At 51.3% G+C, this 13,773-nt stretch overlaps 2 protein-coding genes across 6 annotated transcripts in view; one reads left to right on the forward strand and one right to left on the reverse strand.

The window, feature by feature from the left end:
- Positions 1-617: 617 nt before the first annotated feature.
- Positions 618-4,777, reverse strand: METTL1 (methyltransferase 1, tRNA methylguanosine). Its single transcript, XM_082665894.1, has 6 exons — positions 4,599-4,777; positions 3,226-3,389; positions 2,105-2,289; positions 1,899-2,012; positions 1,641-1,742; positions 618-1,488 (listed from the first exon to the last, which is right to left on the reverse strand). The coding sequence occupies exons 1-6, from the start codon at positions 4,712-4,714 to the stop codon at positions 1,369-1,371; spliced, it is 801 nt and encodes a 266-aa protein (XP_082522020.1). The 5' UTR covers positions 4,715-4,777; the 3' UTR covers positions 618-1,368.
- The window catches only part of EEF1AKMT3 (EEF1A lysine methyltransferase 3), a gene marked incomplete at its 3' end in the record, with an annotated part of 35,810 nt that continues 26,811 nt past the window's right edge, over positions 4,775-13,773 (forward strand). For 3 of the 5 annotated variants that reach the window (XM_082665890.1, XM_082665891.1, XM_082665888.1), the window contains exons 1-2: positions 12,808-12,910; positions 13,175-13,348. In XM_082665890.1, coding sequence (XP_082522016.1) covers positions 12,845-12,910; positions 13,175-13,348 — 240 coding nt within the window. In that variant the 5' untranslated portion in view covers positions 12,808-12,844. Of the gene's footprint in view, positions 5,507-5,623; positions 5,736-10,508; positions 10,901-12,807; positions 12,911-13,174; positions 13,349-13,773 lie in introns of those variants that run through there. The other 2 variants (XM_082665889.1, XM_082665892.1) reach the window with 2 other exon arrangements.

A 13,773-nucleotide genomic window follows, 5' to 3' on the forward strand; every position in this document is an offset into this window, starting at 1 on the left:
CTCCCGTGGACCTCATGTTGCAATGACCATCTTGGGAGGGGAGGCTTCTCCTCCCGGGCTGGTGCCCTAGTCCAGCAGCCTAAAGATCTCTTCCTCGGAAAGGCTATTTGGTGAGGCTTAGGTGACCAAGATACAGGCTGGGTCCCTGGTATTCCCATCACTTCCTCAGGCCCACTGGGGCCCATCCTCAGGAATTCCCCATCCTCCAGCTCCTCCGGGAAGGGAAGCAGGGGAGAGGCACAGCTGTAGCTGTCCTCAGATTCCAGGCTCATCGGGATGCACCTTTTTGGTATGTGAGCACAATTTTCCTGCATTACATCTCCCCCTCCCCCGTACCTGACACTGGGCAGATAGCAGGTGGGTTAACGGGTTAAGATGGTTCCAGGAGCCTTCATCTTTATTCCTTGGGAAGGGGGCTGGGTCTCTTCCGTCAACAAGCCCTGTCCCTCCAGTCTTGGTAATTTGGTGCTTGAGGAGCACAAATGAAGGAACTTTTTGCAAATGAGAAAAGTTGAGAGATTTATCTGGGCTCCTGGACAGAGCAAGGGCTAAGCGAGTGCTCTGAATCGCCAGCTGACTCAGTCCCCTTTGTGGGGCTTTCTAGTCAGCAGCCCCTTTCCACTTTTAGCCTCAGAATCCTCCCCAGTTCACCTCTGCTCCTCACTCCCGCGCCCCCGGCCCTGGCAGGCTCTGTGTCAGCAAGACAGCTCTGAAGTTCTGGGATCAAAGCAAAGGTCAACATGAAGAAGGAGAGGGTCTCCACCACCACACCCTCCCAGGATCTCCAGAGACAGTAACAATAAACGGAACACAGATTCCCCAGGTCAAGTCTTAGGCAGGGAGAGGACAGGAGTGATACACACTCTAGCCTTTCCTGAGAAACAGCAGCATGGGATGTGCACACATACACGTTACCCCCTGAACTGCAAAGTAAACACGAGTGGGCAGGTGATTTGAGCTTAGAAGGCAGTTTAGATGGACAGTGGAGAACTGCGTTCTTCACTCCAGCTGAGAAGGAGAAATCCCAGGAGAAGGGACTGCTAAGGGAGAGCAAGATTCCACTCCCTTCCAAAGATTCCTTCTGGTCCAAGGTCTTGTGACCTTCCCAGTCAGCTGCTTTTGCTCTCTGCTGCCACTGTAAGGGTGAGAAGGTGAGAGGAGTCAGGGGTGGTCATGAACTCCAGGGTTCTGCCCTGGGCAGCTCCTCAACTTCTTTGAGAGACTGTTGCCGCTCAGCCCTAGGAGGCTCAGCTCGGAAGGTCCAAGGGCCCAGTCTTCTTTCCAGTCCCTGGAAGATGGGGTCCAACTAAGGCAAAGTCAGCAAAGGCAAAGTCAGTGATCAGGAAGGGTAGGATTGGGGGTCACTGCCTAGAAGGTGGGATCCTGTATTCTTCGGAAGATAGCTGGGAAATTCTTTCCTCCATTGCGTAGAACTTTCTTCCCCTCCTCGGTCGAGGTGCCCAGATGTCCCACAATGGGATCTTCACTCTGGGAGAAGGAAGGGTTCAATAAGTCCTTGCCCTGGTCCCCAGACACCCATCCCATCCTCCTGGCATTAAGCTAGATTCAAAGCATACAGAACCACTCTGGAAAGGACCTTTCCAGAAATCTTTGCAATTTCCCTTAGGCCCCCTACTTACCAGCTCCTCCAGAGGCACGCGCTCAAACAGGGGGTGCCCTTCAAAATGGGTGCACATCCAGTCATGTAGCTCCAGCACATCAGTTATGGTGTATACCAGCCCCTGCACGGCAAAGTCACCCTAGATGGGGGGCTGCATGCAACTGAGCAGCAGGATCACGGGGGTGGTGGTGAGTCCTAAATGCACCCCCACTGAATTCTTAGTGGAAGGTCCCTTATTAGGTCCCTGACCCCATCCTCCCTCCCACTCTCGACTCACCCCAACTCTCAGCACGTAGGCGTATTCTGCCAGCAGCGTGGGACTGATGATTCGCCACTTGTGCTTTGTCCGCTTGAAATGTGGGTCAGGGAAGAGGAAGAACATCTTTGTCAGCTGTGAGACAGACGTGCACCAACAGGATTGTGAGAGCCTGGCCTCCATGCCCCACCTGCTTACCAGCCTAACCCATGGGTGCCCCTCCCCACCTGGCCCTTGCGGAAGAAGTTAGGAAGGTGTTTCATGGCATTGCTACGGAGACAGGCGATGTTCTGGAAACCACCTCCAGGAGCCGCTCGTAGGGCCCGAATCCGGTCTTGCACATAATCTGAGACTTTCACCCGGATCTCCAGACCCAGAATCAGCGTGTCTGGGAACAGCGGTGACAGTTCCACTGGTCACAGAAATAGGAATGGAATCATCAACCTCATACTTGCAGGATATTCAAAGGAGTCAACACAGGAAAGGAAGCCTCAATCTGCAATTACCAAAATCAATAATGACAAGTGTGGCAAGAGAGCTACCTGTATGGATGGCTCTGTGCTGTAGGAGTGGGCTGGGGGGAGACCCAAAAAAAGTCACCAGGACTGGAAGTGGGAGGGCCTGGGAATACATGTATCTTTGCATGTGCTTTAAAGTCTTCACAGTGTTTTCACACATGTCTCATTTAATCCTCATTACATTCTGTGGTAAATTGCAAAGATGAGAAAACTGAGGGTCAGAAACGCCCGAAGTCACAGAGCTAAGAAGAGGTAGAATCAGAACTTGAACCATGGTTTTCCGCCACCAAGTACCATGAGCTTCCTCTCTGTCATGCTGTTATTTCTATGGAAGATCTAAAAACAGAGAAGTCGGTCCAGCATGTATGGCTGGGACAATACAGACAACACAAGAGAAATTAGAAAATATGAGCATGGAGAAGGAATGAGTTCTGGTGAGGAAGGGGGGAGGGGGAGGGGTGGTGGTGGAATCCCTGAGAAAGACAGTTCAGGATCACTGGCCACAGCGACTAATCTCTGACGCTTGTGCTGACCAGCTCACTGACCCGGCACCTGGCAGGTGAAATGGCTCACGTAGGGACTGGGGCCAGGGGCAGGGCCAGACAAGACAACCCAATTTCTAAGAGGCTTTGAGGCAGCCCCCTCCCTTCTCCAGGGCAAAGGCCACAGACCCAGAGTGGAGGGAAAGTGGAGGTTCTCCACACTGATGTCACAGCACCAATGTCTGGTCCGAAGGGGAAAGGCCAACTATGCCCCCGCCCCAAACCTGCTGAGTTGGCAGAACCTAGGCGTTGCCTCTCCTTGCTCCAGAGAAAGGGCCAGAGTGTTACCTAACAGGCCGCCATAGCCACAGCCTATGTCTGCAAACTCCACTTGGGCTTCAGCTCTCTTTTCTTTCTTATCTTTTGGGTCATCGTGGCTCTGATTTTGAGTCAGTGGAGCAAAGAACTCTGGGTATAGCTCAGACCAATCCATGTCCTCTGGCTTCACAGGGCTATTGGAGAGAAGACGTGAGAAACATGAGAAGGTTGGTCATACCATTGCAGAAGCAGTACTGTGTGTGTGGGTGGATGGGTGAGGGTGGGAGATGGATGAGAGAAGGGTTTCTCAAAAATTCTGTCAGAGCGGGCCCTTTGGCCTCTAGGAAGCACAATGGAAACCACCCTTAACCTCCCAGTGTGAATCATAGGCCTATCAAGTGGCCCATTATTGCTGATCTGCCTGTCTCCATTTCCAGGGTTGATGTGACTCTGGCTGCGCGGCTCTCCTTTCTGGGGCTCAAGTTCCCCTTTTCCCAGAGACTGGCTTCCTAAGGCATAGGGACTTTGCTTTGTTGAAGTTCTCTGCGGGAAGAGGATGGAGTAAGGTGTGGGCAGATTGTGTATAAGTTTGTCTTCTTTTTTTTTTTTTTTTTTTTTTTTTTTTGCGGTACGCGGGCCTCTCACTGTTGTGGCCTCTCCCATTGCGGAGCACAGGCTCCGGACGCGCAGGCTCAGCGGCCATGGCTCACGGGCCCAGCCGCTCCGCGGCATGTGGGTCTTCCCGGACCGGGGCACGAACCCGTGTCCCCTGCATCGGCAGGCGGACTCTCAACCACTGCGCCACCAGGGAAGCCCTGTCTTCTTTTAAAATTAATTTTTATTGGAGTATAGTTGATTTACAATGTTGTGTAAGTTTCTGCTGTACAGCAAAGTGAATCAGTTATACATATACATATATCCACTCTTTTTTAGATTCTTTCCCCATATAGGTCATTACAGAGTATCGAGTAGAGTTCCCTGTGCTATACAGTAGGCTCTTATTAGTTACCTACTTCATATATATAGTAGTGCATATGTCAATCCTAATCTCCCAATTAATCCCTCCCCCCAAGTTTGTCTTTTTTTAAATCCCACAGATGAAACTGAAAGATGGAAACGACATTCGGCCTCCATTACTCTAGTCTCGGTAACAATTTCTTTCTCTTCCCAGACTTGCAACCCTACCCAGCCTTCGGCCAGAACGCCACGCCCCCTCCCAACCCGCCAACTCCGCCCTCTGCCCAATCTCCCAGACCCACCCTCCGCAAACTGACGTCACCCAGCTGATCCTCCCGAGCCTACCCTAAACCCTCCAACCGTCGCAGCACAATCGCTTTTCCCGGCTACTCTGAGAATTCTGCCCTACGCTCCCTCCCCCGCTCGCCCCTGCCCTGCTCACTCACTAGCGCAACGTATGGTCCGCCATGGGGTTGGAGTGAGCCCGCTGCCGATAGTAGCGCTTCTGAGGCTGAGGGGCCTCGGCTCCTGCTGCGGCGTCCCCAGTCTCTGTTCCCGCCATGATCCCCAGCCCGGGTTTATCCACCGAACCCACGTGGACCACGACCGAGGCTCAGGGCGCACGAGGATGACGCACGAAGGCACGCAGTGAGCAGAGCCCACCCCTTAAAGCTCCAGGAGTGAATTCTAATGGGCTGGGCAGGGAGGAACGCAGAGGGGCCGCGCGGGAGGGCGCCTCCGGGCCGCTGGTCTTTAACTGGGCTGGCAAGGCCAGACCCCACCCAGCCTCTTTCCTTAGCCTGCTTCTGTTTGGTCTGGGTTACCACCCCGGTTGCAGGCCCCCGTGCACTCCGCAGGTGAGAGGGGTCCAGGGACCCCGCTTCCTACGGTGAGTTAATCCTCTCTCCTCTCCCCTTCTCCCGCTCTCCGAGCAGTCGACCGGGTCTGACCCCCGTGGTGCGGCGTGAGTCCCATCGTGTGTGCGCTGGCGACCGGAGCTAGGGAGGCAACTCCTCATTCCATCTCCAGGAAGTCAAACTGGAGGAAGGAGGGCAAACTCGGGGAGGCGGGGCTCGGTGCCACTGGGCAGCCGAGACGGCCCGCGGTCCTCAACCCCCACGCCGCTTCAGATCCGGGATCCGAGCGCTGGCCGGCGACCCGGCACTCTCGCGGCCAGATGGCGGATCCCCGCCCAGATCCTGAATCAGAGCCCGAATCCGTGTTCCCACGGGAGGTCAGACTCTTCGCCGACTCCTACTCGAAGAAAAGCCGGTTCTATTTCTGTGGTCACGTGCTGAGCATCACGGAGAACTTCGGGTCCCGCCTCGGGGTGGCAGCGCACGTGTGGGACGCGGTGAGGAGTGAGCGGCCCTGGGCTAGGGTCCGCGGAAGGTCAGACCCCGGACTCTCGCTTTCCCATATGGAGCCAATCCCCGCTGCAGTCTTATCTTTTCTCTCTTTTCTCCCATAGGCTCTAAGCCTGTGCAACTATTTCGAGAGTCAGAATGTGGATTTCCGAGGCAAGAAAGTGATCGAACTGGGCGCTGGGACGGGCATCGTGGGTATCTTGGCAGCGCTGCAGGGTGCGTGAGCTTTGCGGTGGGAGGGGGTGGGGAGGAGGACGGGGATGTGGAGAAGTTGTCACTTCCTGTATTCTTGGGAGAGGGGAATGGTTTGGAACCAGCCTAGTCCCTTTTTTCTAACTTTTTTCGTGTGTGTGCCCCTACTTGCTCCTGTGTGCCAGACAGCGCTGATTGGCTGTCAGAGCACCCAAGGTGGTTAATTTGGGGGCAAGGAATAAAAATCGGGCAGGCCTTAGTAGAAGGAGTTTTTCCTACTTTTTTGCTCTTTGTGATTTCATGGATATTTACAAGGAAAAATCTCCTTTGCTTTATATATGGTCTTCTGTCAAAATGCATATATGGGTATATCCTGTAGGGGGAGCAATTTGCAGGTATTAAACCTCATGAGTACTTTATGACTTCATTGTGAATATATTTTTGATTCTTTAGGATTTCATTGCTTGGGAGGAACAAGCTTATGAGTTTCTGAGGGTTAGGGTGTGTTTTGTGGGAAGTGGGGTAGGAATTAGGCACTGCAGACTTGGGAAAGGAAAAGGTAAGGAAAATTTTGCTCCATTTTTGTCAACCAAAAACTACAAAGGAAACGGTTCCTTAGTTTATAATCTAACGGGCAGGCAAAACTTCACACCGAAAACGTTCCTTTAAAAACACTTATGATGTCATCTCCCTAGGAATGCAAATTAACATGTCCTTGTTCATAGGGACATAACACGAAACACATTCAGGGAAGTCTTCCCAGAGGCAGGCATTCTTTCTTCTATTCATCCAGCCAACATGTATTTGGAGTCCCCTATGTGCCAAGAATCATGCTAGGTATTGGGATACAACAATGAGTAAGATAGATTTCCTCTCCCCAAGGAGTTTATGGTCTAGTGGTGAAGATGGGGAAAGATGTTACTGGATGAGAACTATGGCGAGGTATGTGCAGAGCCAGTGGACATGCTCTGGCCGTGTCTCCCTTGACTCTCTGGGAACCCATCAGGGAGAAGCTCTGTCAGATGAGGACTATGAACATAGCAGGCTCAGAAAGAACCGAGGGAGTGTCAACAGCAGCTTTCCATGAAGGAATGGGTGGATGAGAAGTGGGCAGATATGCTAAAATGGGAGAAAAATGGGTGTAATATGGATGGAAACATCTTTCACTTGCTCCCAGACTGGCTTCTCCTTCTTTTGCTCCCTATTCTGCTGCCAAGTCGGAAATCTGGGTGTCATTCTCATCTGTTGCCCTCTCCACTCTCATCCTGGCAATCAGTGAGTCCTTTGGGTCATATGAACTTAATACTTCCCGAGTTCTCTATTCCTCTTCCCTCCATCTCTAGCTCAGGCCACTGCCATCTTTTCCCTGGATTTTCACAAGTGTCTTCGAGCTTCCCTATGGGGAAGTTTGGCTTGCCCAAACTAGATCTTGTGCTCTTCCGCCACCAAACCTGTTTCTCCCTCAGCCTTCCCCATCTCAGTGAATCAAATTACCATCCACCCAGTGGGACATCTAGACCCACAATTGACACGTCCCTTTTTCTCACCCCCAACTCCATTATCCAAGTCCGACGGATTTATCTCCTAATAATCTCTTGAATCTCCTGTTTTTCCATCCACACTGATGGCTCCCCAGTCCTTGTCACCATCACTTGCCTAGAAGGCTACAATTAGTCAAAATGGTCTTCCTGCTTCTACCCCTTGCCCACACCTAGACCTCTGCCCATTCCACCCGACTGGCAGAGTGATCTTTTGGCATCTCTTGCCCATCTTTCAATGGCTTCTTGCTGCTTTCAGGATAGAACTAACCCCTTTGGCATGGCCTCCAAGGCCCTGCGTCTCCCTCTAGCCTCTTTCTCTGCCTCTCCCTCTCCCTCTTGTACTCCTTGTGCTACCTAGTGCCCTCCTATCAGTTCCTCAAGCCTATCTCGATGTCCCCTTCCTTGGAGCCTTCACACTGGCTGCACTCTATGTCTGGAACCCTTGTACCACCTGGTTAATGCATATGCCTTCTTCAGCGCTCAGCTCAAACATCACTACCAAGGGAAAGCCTCCTGGACACTCCCACCCGCAGGCCCTCCTAGTATAATATACAACTGTGTTGACTGGTTTTATTTTATTTATTTATTTTGGCTGCTCCTCGCAGCATGCAAGATCTTCGTTCCCCAACCCGTGACCCCTGCAGTGGAAGCACAGAGTCCTAACCACTGGACCGCCAGGGAAGTCCCTGGTTTCATTTTAAATTTGTTGTCACTATCCTCAGATGCGTCCTTAAGCGCTGCCCAGCTAGCCTCTTACCCTGCCCTCACCCACTTATTCTTCTGCTCTCCTAAACATCGTTTCTTATCTTTTTGCCCTTCAAACTTCCAAATGTCTCCTCAGCTGATGACTTTGTTTCCTAGCTCTTCTGATCGCTTCTGTTTTCTCATAGCAGATATCCACATGTTCTTATCACAGCATCTCTTCCCCAGCTGTGTCTGTGTCTGTCTGCACTGCCTTCTCTCCTGTTACCATGGCAGACGTGCTGTGCTCCTAGTTAAGGTCAAGTGTGTGTCATGAGACCCCAAACCTTCTCATCTACCTAAAGACATTGTTCCTGCAAACACCCTGCTCCACCACCTCTCCTGCATTATCCGTTTTCCCTTCTCTCGGGATCATTCCATATGTGTGTTTGTGTGTATTATGCACCTAAATAGGCTGTAATGTCTCCTATCAGAGAAAACTCTTGATCCCACACATCCCTCCAGTTCCCACTCCATTTCTCTGCTCTGCTTTATGACAAAACTCAAAAGAGTTAATGCTCATTGTCATTCCTCTCTTCCTATTGTTTCCTCAATTCCATTCTAGATTCTACCCCCCTCCCCAGCCCAGCCTGCCCCCTCCACTCCAGTTGCTCCAGAAAGGCTGTGAGCCTCACTTCTGACTCCATGTTGTTAAGTACAAGAGTCAGTTATGAGCCCACCTTACTGGACTTGGCAGTGTTTGTCTCTCCCTCCTTTGGCTTCCAGGGCACCCACCTCGCTGGCATTTGTTCCATTCTCCTTTGTTGGTTCCTGTTCTTCTTCACAACTGAAAGTCTGAGCGTGCCAGGGTTCAGGAGCTGTCCTCTGACCCCTCCCCTTTTCTGTCTATACTCACTTCCAAGCAGTTCCGTCACCTCGTGGCTTTAAATGCCCTTTCCATGCTGATGACTCTATGACTCTCCCATTTGTATCTCGAGATTTGTTTGTGTAATCAGCTACCTACTCGATATATTCCTGTGGTTGTCTGATGTACATCTCAAGCTTAATGTGCCCAGAAATACACTCATGATTTTCCTGTCCATACCTGTTCCTCCTGCAGCCTTCCTCACCTAAATAAATGACGACTTAGTCTTCTAGTTGGTCAGGCCAAATATCTTGGAGCCATCCTCAACCTCCCGCTCCCAGTGTTTTGTATCTAATCTGTCAGCAAATCCTCTTGACTGTACCTTCAAAATATATTCAGCATCTGACCCATTTCCTAGACATTGCTGCCCTGCCTAGAATCTGGCCCTACTATTATTTCTCTCACTTACTCTGCTCCAGCTACTGGCCTTCCTGCTGGTCCTTAGACTTGCCAGGCACACTCCTGCCTCACGGTCTTTACACTTGCTAGTCCCTCATTTGGTACATCTTAACCTGAGAGACCCACAGAGTTTGCTCCATCACTTCCTACAGGTCTTTACTCAAACATAATCTGCTCCATGAGGCTTTCCCTAACTACCCAATTTAAAATGACATTCCTGCCCTGTCCCTCAAGTAGTTCTTATCCTCCTTCCCTGCTTAATGCTTCAGCGTAGCATTTATTACCATCTGACTTACAGTGTGTTTTGTTTGTCTCATTTTGTTTGTTGTTGTAGGTCTCTTGCCACTAGACTGTAAGCCCCGGGAGCAGAGGGATTTTGTCTGATTGGTTCACTGCTGTATTCTCAGCACCTGGCATAGAGGCACATAATGAATATTAATGAATGAATTCTGAGTATTTTCTCTTTCTGTAATAATCACCATGATCGTGATTAAATAGTTTTGCATTACCTCATTTGTCTCTACCTCTATAACAGAACTCAAGGGAGGCCAAGGTTTTGTTTTACTCATGCCTGTACCCCCAGAACTTAGTAGATGTTCAATAAATATATTTACTGCATGAACGAAGCTTTCTGAAGTCCTAATCTAATCATCTTCACCCTCTGCTTCTGCCCTTAAAACCTATTGCTCTCGGGATCAAGCCTGAATCTCCTTAGCATGTCATAATCATTTTCCTCTGTACTCTCCTGTTTTGACACTTTTCTCTTCCCTTCCACATCCTCTGAGATCCAGCCTTCCTTGAATACAGTGTGCTCTCTCCCAACCAGGCCTTTGTACTCTCTGATCTCTGCTTGGGAAGCTCCACTTGACTAACTCCTCCTTGTCCTTTAAGGCTTGCTGAGGTTATGTCTTCTGGGAAGCTTTCCAGATCCATGAGGGCTGGTTTGTGTCAGTAAGGGGTGGGTGTGCAGCCCACCTCCAGCTTAGTCCTGCCCAGGCTTCTGCTGACATCTAATTGTCGTGTGTTGGGCAGAGAGGTTGAAGATTAGCTTAGAGAGAATGTTGATGTTGTAGAATGTAGAGTAATGAGATGGCTGAGGTTGAGGTTAGGGCAACTAAAATTCAAAGTGTGGACTTTGGGCTGTCCAAACATTATCCTCTAAGCCCTGAGGTCCCTGCACCTTCTGGGCAGGAGCCGAAACCCCTTGGTTGGTCCCTCTGACTTGCATTTCTCCTCCTTCCTCTCTCTCAGGGGGGGATGTTACCATCACTGACCTGCCCCTGGTCCTAGAACAGATCCAGGGCAACGTCCAGGCCAATGTGCCGGCTGGAGGCCGGGCCCAGGTCCGCGCCTTGTCCTGGGGGATTGACCAGCATGTCTTCCCTGGAGACTATGACCTGGTGCTGGGGGCTGATATCGTGTATCTGGAGCCCACCTTCCCACTGCTGCTGGGGACCCTCCAACACCTGTGCGGGCCCCATGGCACCATCTATCTGGCTTCCAAGATGAGAGAGGAGCACGGGACAGAGAGCTTCTTTCAGCATCTCCTGCCCCAGCATTTCCAACTGGAGCTGGCCAAGCGGGATGAGAATGAGAATGTTAACATCTATAGGGCCAGGCACAGGGGACCAAGACCTGCTTGATGTCACCCTTCTGCTCCTCTGAACGCCTTGTTCTAATGAAGGAACTGCCATATGTCCAGAGCCGTAAACATAAGGACCAAAAACGATGGATTTCCCTTGCCTCTGTCTTTCCTCCTTCCCTTTTTGTTTCCTGAGATACTCTTGGGCAGGTGCAGGGAGGTGCTATGTGCTAGGAATACTAGAGCCCTAGCTGTACCGGGCTAGAGTGCAAAGGAAATTCCCAGTTCCTGTTCTCAGCAGTGGAAGATGGGAGGGTATCCAGGATTTTACGGGAAGGGGAGGTAAGTGGGATGTGTCAACAGTGGCTGCAGAGAGACAGTCATGATCCCATCTAGTCCTGCTGTTGTCTTTTTATACAGAATGGATTTTTTTTTTCCAGATTCTACTGGAATTTTTTAAAAAGGAAAATAGGGCTTCTCTGGTGGCGCAATGGTTGAGAGTCCGCCTGCCGATGCAGGGGACGCGGGTTCGTGCCCCCGGTCCGGGAAGGTCCCACATGCCGCGGAGCGGCTGGGCTCGTGAGCCATGGCCGCTGGGCCTGCGCGTCCCGAGCCTGTGCTCCGCAGCGGGAGAGGCCACAGCAGTGAGAGGCCCGCGTACAGCAAAAGAAAAAAAAAAAAAAAGGAAAATAAATAAGCATTAAAGATCTCTTCTGCATCCAGAGAACTCGGGCTTTTACTGGGGGGCTGGGAAGCAAGAAAACTCCGACCACCCACTTCTTGCTTCTAGAGATAGTCTGGAGGAACCATGGCTCTAACTGGGTTAAGTCCTCCCAGCCCGGAAGTTGGGGATAGGCAGCAGAGCTGTCCTTTGGACCATAGCTCCTTCACTCTTTCTGGAGTTGGACCCCTGATCACTAAGTACCAGGTTCTCTTTGATTTTTCTTTAGGTTTCCAGTCCCTATCAGTCCTTCCTTCCTAATGTGTTTTGCCTTCACCTCTTTTCTCCTCCCACTGTGGGGCCTCTGATAGGGGCTCTCCTGACTTACTCCTTGGGCCACACATCACCTCCTGGGGCCTCCTGGCCTCCATTCACTCCCCTTCAAACCATTTTGTAAACTCTGGTGATCATCCAAAATCAGCTCTGATTAGCTTCTGCTGCTGCCCAACAGCAGCAAGAATAAGCTCTTCTGCTTGGTACTCAGTGTGTCCCGTGTGATCCCAAATTATCCTGCTACTTCATTTCCTACTGGTCTCCTACATGTATGGCAACCTCTGGCCAAATTACAAAAGGTCTACTCTTTGTTCCCTAAATCCACACCAAGATTCCCTGGCTTCTTCCTTCATTCTTTTTGATGATTCCCTGCCTGGAAGGGCTATTTCTACCTCTCAAACTCTTCATTATTCTTAGCTTCTCTCCTGAAGAAAGCTTTTCCTGAGCCTCCTGTTTGAATGTGATTTCTTTCTCCCTTGAGACGCTTTAACTAACTGTTCGTCTTGTGAGGCTTACCTTGTCTCGTGTGATCATTTGTCTGCTCCCTATTTTCTCACCATTAGATTACCTTGGAGGGCAGGGCTATGGTTCCTGGCACACAGTTGGTGTTCATCAAATATTTTTGTTCGTTCAACAAATATTTACTCCTCCTCCCTGTGTGACCTTGGCCAAACTTCTGAACCTCACCCAACTACCTCACAAGTTTGTCATGAGTCATAAATGGATAATGAATATGAAGTACATTGGAAATAAACATGAAGTGTTACCACGTGTCTTGTATTGTTATTTTGTGACACTTCTGTCTCATGCTTTCTGTTATTTTACCTGCGGGGGGTAATTCCCTTGTGAAATGTAGTCTCAATACGCCAAGTAGAGGAGGCGAATGCACCCCCCGGACAGCAGGTGGCGCCATCTCCTCTTGGCGCGTTCCGGTGGAGAGTTTTGGCCGCGCCGCTACGCCGTAGGCCCGTGGCCTCACGGGTGCGGCAACAGCGTACGGCCCCCGGAGAGATGTCGCTGCTGCGCTCGCTGCGCTCGCTGCGCCTCTGTTTGGTCGCGCGGGCCGGGAGCTGCCCAGTGAGTGCTCTTGGTCCTGGCCCCGTTCTGCCTTCCTTGCAGGTCTCCCGTGCGCCGGGCACGCTCACTCCCCTTCCGCTGGCTGCGTTCGGCTCCATCTCCCCCTTCCCCGCACCTCAGTCCCTCTTCATGGTGCAGCGTCCGGGCGCTGCCTTTCCCCCACCCCCGGGTCTGTCTCTACCAAGGTCGCCTCCCGGCCGACGTGCTCCCACCCCACGAGTTCCTTGCTGCTTCCTGCTTCTCATGCTTTCTTACTCCCTCCAGGTGGGGCCCCTTCTGCTTCAGTCGCCCCAGCCGTGGCATACATTTCACGCTGGGCCCTGGCTGTCCTCCTCGGCTTCCAGCAAGGAGCTCCTCATGAAGCTGCGGCGGAGAACGGGCTACTCCTTTGTAAACTGCAAGAAGGCTCTGGAGACTTGTGGCGGGGATCTCAAACAGGTGTGGGAGAGGAAGTAGAGGGGAGCAGGCGCGGGGGTGGGAGTGGGGTACTGGGGCCCGACCCCAGTGCGTTTGGGAGGTCGCGTAGAAGTCAGATCTGCTGCCCAGTGATCCATAACGATAGAGTCCTAGATAGGATTCTGACTTCAATGACAGTCTCACCCATTGACTCTTACCTATTTCGAAGCAATTGACTCAGGGTCGCAGGGCTAAGAAACTATTCCATGCAAGGCTGCTATGAGGTTTCCTGCTGCTTGGGGCTGAAAGGGCTCGTGGGAGCTTTGGAGTCAGACCGACGACTAAGACCCAAATCGTGGTATCCTCACACTAATCCTGTGACCTTGGACACCTTACTTAATATTTCAGAGTTGCATTGGTTTTTTTTATATAAAGAAAATAGTACTATCTTCCCCATAGAGTTGTTG

The sequence above is a fragment of the Grampus griseus genome, assembly GCF_964374135.1.
Source record: "Grampus griseus genome assembly, chromosome: 11".
Lineage (NCBI taxonomy): Eukaryota > Metazoa > Chordata > Mammalia > Artiodactyla > Delphinidae > Grampus > Grampus griseus.

Coding starts and splice junctions, on each gene's coding strand:
- METTL1 (XM_082665894.1), bottom strand. CDS start 4,714: ATGGCGGGAACAGAGACTGGGGACGCCGCAGCAGGAGCCGAGGCCCCT. Junction 1,743..1,898: donor CCTACGTGCTGAGAGTTGGG/GTGAGTCGAGAG, acceptor TTTGCCGTGCAG/GGGCTGGTATACACCATAAC. Junction 1,489..1,640: donor GCGTGCCTCTGGAGGAGCTG/GTAAGTAGGGGG, acceptor TCCTTCTCCCAG/AGTGAAGATCCCATTGTGGG.